Source organism: Cebus imitator, unplaced genomic scaffold (genome assembly GCF_001604975.1).
Source record: "Cebus imitator isolate Cc_AM_T3 unplaced genomic scaffold, Cebus_imitator-1.0 Scaffold228, whole genome shotgun sequence".
NCBI lineage: Eukaryota > Metazoa > Chordata > Mammalia > Primates > Cebidae > Cebus > Cebus imitator.
Window position 1 is genome coordinate 1,941,994 of NW_016107543.1, and position 6,332 is coordinate 1,948,325.

At 41.4% G+C, this 6,332-nt stretch overlaps 1 protein-coding gene across 1 annotated transcript in view; it reads right to left on the bottom strand.

The window, feature by feature from the left end:
* Positions 1–6,332, bottom strand: part of FBXO47 (F-box protein 47) — a 30,521-nt gene that overhangs the window by 14,863 nt on the left and 9,326 nt on the right. Inside the window, exons 4-5 of the mRNA XM_017497251.2 lie at positions 5,325–5,401; positions 2,295–2,372 (exon numbers count right to left, since the gene is read on the bottom strand). Coding sequence (XP_017352740.1) covers positions 2,295–2,372; positions 5,325–5,401 — 155 coding nt within the window. The remainder of the gene's footprint in view (positions 1–2,294; positions 2,373–5,324; positions 5,402–6,332) is intronic.

Here is a 6,332-nt window from a genome sequence, read left to right on the forward strand (position 1 = left end):
AATCTTGCTATGTTGCCCAGGCTGGAGTGCAATGGAGAGAACTTTTTTGTTTGAGCAACATTTCAATGGTACTGAATCCCGAACTTCGACAATATGAGGCAAATAACAAAGTAAGGGCAAAACCCTGAACACAGTTTAGATATCTGACTCACAACCACGCTATGGATTTAAGACTAGAGAACCTCTTTCACCCTGCCAGTTGTCATTTATGATATTGCTTATAAATGAGAGTGATCGAATTTCAGTGTGACAATTCTGAGCATTTATGACTTTCTGTAATTTTTTTTTTCTTGGTAGAGATGGGTTTTTGCCATGTTGGCCAGGCTGGACTTGAACTCCTTACCTCAGATAATCCGCCTGCCTCGGCCTCCCAAAGTGCTGGAATTACAGGTATGAATCACTGTGCCCAGCTATTTATGACTTTTGAATGTGAACAACCAAAAAACGTACTGGCTGGGCACAGTGGCTCATGCCTGTAATCCTAGCACTTTGGGAGGCCAAGGCAGGTGGATCACCTGAGGTCAGGAGTTCAAAACCAGCCTGGCCAACGTGGTGAAACCTTGTCTCTACTAACAAAACAAACAACAACAACAAAATTACTATTCGGAACAAGAACAAAAAAGAAAAAAGAAAAAAAAAAAAAATAGCCAGGCGCGGTGGCGGGTGCCTGAAATCCCAGCTACTTGGAAGGCTGAGGCAGGATAATCACTTAAATCCAGGAAGCTGAGGTTGCAGTGAGCCGAAATTGTGCCACTGCACTCCAGCCTGGGTAACAGACTGAGACTCCATCTCAAAAAAAAAAAAAAAAATAATAATAATAATAATCTGGCCAGTTGTGGTGGCTAATGTCTGTAATCCCAGCACTTTGGGAGGCTGAGGCAGGAGGATCACCTGAGGTCAGGAGTTTGAGACCAGCCTGACCAACATGGCGAAACCCTGTCTCTACTAAAAGTACAAAAATTAACTGGGTATGGTGGCGCATACCTGTAATCCCTGCTATTTGGGAGTCTGAGGCAGGAGAATTGCTTGAACCTGGGAGGCAGGGGCTGCAGCAAGCTGAGATCACACTACTGCACTCCAGCCTGGGTGACAGAGCGAGGCTGGGCCTCAGAAATTAATTAATTAATAAAAATTAATCTTATTCCCTGTAGGAGGACATACAAGAAACTGTAACAGTAATTATTTCTGGTGAAGGGAACTCAGCGGACAAGGAGGGAGACTAACTTTTTACTTTATACATTTTGTACCCTTGGAATTGTACATGAATATATACGTATGTATTACATATCCTAAAGAAAGAAAGAAACAAGTAAAAAACAAAATTAAATAGGAAAAATCTGTCTTGGAAGAGGACTAGTAGGAGGGCTTAAACCCCTGGAATCTGGGTGGGTAGGAGCTGGGGGCTGGTAGGCTGAGCAGAGCAAGATTCTTATGGGTGCAGTGTCTATCTCACAAGGTTGCTGTAGATTTAAAATAGTCAATACATGTTGCCAGGTGTGGTGGCTCACGCCTATAATCCCAGCAGTTTGGGAGGCCGAGGCGGGTGGATTGCTTGAGGTTAGGAGTTCAAGACCAGCCTGATCAACATGGTGAAACCCCATCTCTACTAAAAATACACACACAAAAAAGAATTAGCTGGGTGTGGTGGTGGGCGCCTGCCATCCCAGCTACTCAAGAGGCTGAGGTAGGAGAATCGCTTGAACCTGGGAAGCCGAGGTTGCAGTGAGCCAAGATCGTGCCATTGCACTCCAGCCTGGACAACAGACAGATATAGATATCTGCAGTGGTGTGATCTCGGCTCACTACAACGGTCTCCTGGGTTCAAGCAATTCTCCTGCCTCAGCCTCCAAAGTAGCTGGGATTATCGGAGCATGCCACCACGCCCGGCTAATTTTTCTATTTTTAGTTGAGACAGGGTTTCACCATGTTGGTCAAGCTGGTCTCAAACTCTTGACCTCGTGATCCACCCATCTCGGCCTCCAAAAGTGCTGGAATTATAGGCATGAGCCACCGTGCCCAGCCAAGGATACCAATTCTTTAGGAGGAATAACCTTCATTCAGGATATAGAATGGTTTGGGGGATAAATAAATGTCAAACATTTTTTTACCTCTGAGAAACTCAAAATGAAAATCTGAGATAGCAAACACACTATTAGATTAATACATTCTCAATCTTTATAATTTTATTTTGCTCTTTTTAAGATTGTTATAACTTTATTAACCTATGAAAAGAGAGATTGCATACTCTGAAGTTCAAAAGGTAGCCCTTTTCTTCTCTCATTAAAAAAAAGTACCTGTAAAAACATGCCATAACATGTGAATCCTAAACACTGCATAGGAGCTGCACAGCCACTGAATTTAAAGCAGGAAACCTGTAAAGAGAACAACTGTTAATGCCTCCTTTTCAGTGTAACTATAGTTTGACAATGGTAGAACAATGGTTTGACATTAAAATTTAATGGAAATAAGCAAGAATTTTTTCCGTACCTATTCTGATCTGCACTGTGTTACATAGGTGGGGATTATAAAAGAAGTATAAAAGTGTCTACTCTCAAGGAGTTCATAATTTATTTAATAATAATAATAATTTTTTATTTTTATTTTTTGAGACAGAGTCTTGCTCTGTTGCCCATGCTGGAGTGCAGTGGCACGATCTCAGCTCACTGCACCTCTGCCTCCAGGTTCAAGTGATTCTGGTGCCTCAACCTCCTGAGTAGCTGGAATTACAGATGTGCACCGCCATGCACGGCTAATTTTTTTATATTTTTAGTAGAGATGGCGTTTCATCATGTTGGCCAGGCTAGTCTTGAACTCCTGATCTCAGGTGATCCACCCGCCTTGGCCTCCCAGAGTGCTGGGATTACAGGTGTAAGCCACCACACCTGGTCCACAGTTTAAGAAAATAAGATACAGACATGTGAATTTATTATAATAATTCAGGTTAGAATATGTATAAATGTTATCAGACAGTATGAAAACAGGATATGCCAGGTGCAGTGGCTCATGCCTGCAATCCCAGCACTTTGGGAGGCTGAGGCAGGTGGATCATCTGAGGTCAGGAGTTCGAGGCCAGCCTGGCCAACGTGATAAAACCCCGTCACTACTAAAAATGCAAAAATTACTCGGGCATGGTGGAGGGAACCTGAAATCCCAGCTACTTGGGAGGCTTAGGCAGGAGATTCACTTGAATCTGGGAGGTATAGGTTGCAGGCTGGAGGAGAGAGCTGAGATCGCATTGCTGCACTTCAGCCTGGGCAACAAGAGTGAAACTCCCATCTCAAAAACAAACAAACAAACAAACAAAAAACAGGATAAAGATACATTTGGGAATGATCAGAAAAACTTATGAAGACAATGTGAAATAAGCAACGTCTTAAAATTTAGATGGAAAGAATGGAAAGATTTGGAGAGAAACAAAAAGAACAAAACTGTATGCACGTACAAAAATGTTTATTTGAATGACCAGTTTAATTAGGCTCAAAGAAGTGGAAAATAAGGTGGCATTGTGGGGAAAACTGTAAATATCAGCAATGGGCTTTGTTTTTGTTTGTTTGAGACAGGGTCTCACTTTGTCATCCAGGTTGGAGGGCAGTGGCATGATCAGAGTTCAGTGGAGCCTCCAACCCACGGTCTCAAGCCAATCCTTCCACCTCAGCCTCCCAAATAACTGAGACCACAGCCAGGGCCAGTGCACCTGGCTAATTGTTTTTTTGTTTTTTGTTTTTTTTAATTTTGGGAGAGATGTGGTCTCACTATGTTGCCCAGGCTGGTCTCAAATTCTTGGGCTTGAATGATTCTCCTGCTTCAGCCTCCCAGAATGCTGGGATTATAGGCATGAGCCACTGTACTTGGCCAGCAATGGACTTTGGACCCTATCTTGTCAAAAAATTGAGTAGCCATTGAAAGTTTGTTTTGTTTTTTAGATGGAGTTTTTGCTCTGTCACCCAAGCTGGAGTGCAATGGTGCAATCTTGGCTCACTGCAACCTCCACCTCCTGGGTTTAAGCAATTCTCTTGACTCAGCCTCCCAAGTAGCTGGGATTACAGACACCACCAGGCCCGCCTGGCTAAATTTTGTATTTTTAGTAGAGATGTGGTTTCGCCATGTTGGCCAGTCTGGTGTAGAATTCCTGACCTTAGGTGATCCACCTGCCTTGGACTTCTACAGTGCCAGGATTATAGGCGTGAGCTACTGTGCCCGGCAAATCAAATGCTTTTAATCTGAGGTTGATTGAAGCCATGTTGTGGAACCCATGGATGCAGTGTTGACTGTAGTCTGATATAGCAGTCTAAATGAATATNAAGTTATGTTGACTGGGTGCAGTGGCTCATGCCTGTAATCCCAGCACTTTGGGAGGCCAAGGCAGGCAGATCATGAGGTCAGGAGCTTGAGACCATCCTAACACAGTGAAACCCCATCTCTACTAAAAAAGAAAAAGTTAGCTGGGTATGATGGCATGTGCCTGTAATCCCAGCTACCTGGGAGGCTGAGGCAGGAGAATCACTTGAACCTGAGAGGCAGAGGTTGCAGTGATTGTACCACTGTGGCACTCCAGCCTGGGTGACAGAGCAACACTCTGTCCCAAAAAGAAAAAAAAGAAAAAAAAAAGAAAGTTATGTTGATGAGTGTGATGCCTCTTAGGAAGATTAATCTTGATTCAGCACACAGAAGGGTTTGGATCCAGTAAATTGGATGGCAGAAAGATCATCTGGGAAGCTGCTGCAATAATATAGACCAGAACTCAATGCAAATGCTGACATGAAAAAGTCCATCAAAAACAGTGGATATCACTGAGTGTGGAACTGAACCATCAGAGTTGGATATGTGCTTAGATTTGTATATTAAAACTGAGTCTTATAAAGAGACTATGCCCAAACATATTGATACACATTTCCAAGTCTATTATCATAAAAGGTTTGTCGTTTTACATATTAAAAACGCTTTCCTATGTTTATATACATTTAAACAATAAATTTGCAACATTCAGAAATTATTTCACTTTAATACAATATCTAAATCACTACTTTAAAACTTCCTTAGGATTTGTATTTAGTGTAAATAAGCTGTATACTGTGGGAAACCTAATAAACTTGAATGATGTACTAAGTTACATATGAAAATTGTTTTATAATAAGTAAAAGATTACTATATTTTGACATTATATAATCTCTAAGTACTTGGTAAAGTATTAGATTATCACAAATCAATTTTTTAGTGCTAATTCATGAAATCCTACTAATATAGAGTAAAATGAGCGTAAGATAATAATAAATTATCTTTAGTGGAAATCAAGATTGTAAACTAATTTAGAAGTATGATCTTACTTCTGTGAGTATCTTGTGAATGTACTTTAGCCTTTCCTTGGTGGGTAGCAGCAATGTGCATCTTTTAAACAGTAGACCTAAGAAAGTAAAGAGACACAAGAAAAAATGACAACAATACAACTAATTTAAGAATATCAATAGAGCACAGAATAATGTTTCCTGAAAGTCAAGTACGGTATATCACAGTGGACTATGAGTTGATATGGTTTTTAACAGTAAGTTTGGGAGGAAGGGTGCAAACACTTACCATTTATGGTATTTACCAAGTGACGCTGATGCTCATCTAAGAGGCCTTGGCATAAAATCTTGCAAAAAACTGTGAAATTGCTACTACAGGATACGTGGAAAAACATGTATATTCAAAAAGATAAAATAACAAGACGAAGACACACTAGAGAAATTTTGTCTTTATTCCATAGAAAGCAGATTTCAGTATATCTTGAAATTAACCTCATGTCTACAAAGGAAAATATTTTAAGAGCTGTTAATCTAAAACAGGGAAAGAATGAGAAAACAGATTTCTTTCTTTCTTTTTTTTTTTTTTTGAGACAGGGTCTTGTGCTGTTGCCCAGGCTGGAGTGCAGTGGTGTGCCATCATGGCTCACTGCAGTCTTGACCTTCCGGGCTGTTGCGATCCTCCCACTTCAGCCTCCCAAGTAGCTAGGACCACAGGTGTAAGCCAACAAGCTCAGCTAATTAAAAAGATTTTTTTTTTTTTTTTCTTAGAGACAGAGGCTTGCTATGTTGCCCAGACTGCTCTCAAATTCCTGGGCTCAAGTGATTCTTCCACCTTGGCCTCCCAAAGCACTGGGATTACAGGTGTGAACCATCACGTTGAGCAGAAAAATCAGATTTTGTATCCCTCTCTCCAAATACAAAAATTTAAGTCGTAGGCCGGGCGCGGTGGCTCAAGCCTGTAATCCCAGCACTTTGGGAGGCCGAGGCGGGTGGATCACGAGGTCAAGAGATTGAGACCATCCTGGTCAACATGGTGAAACCCCGTCTCTA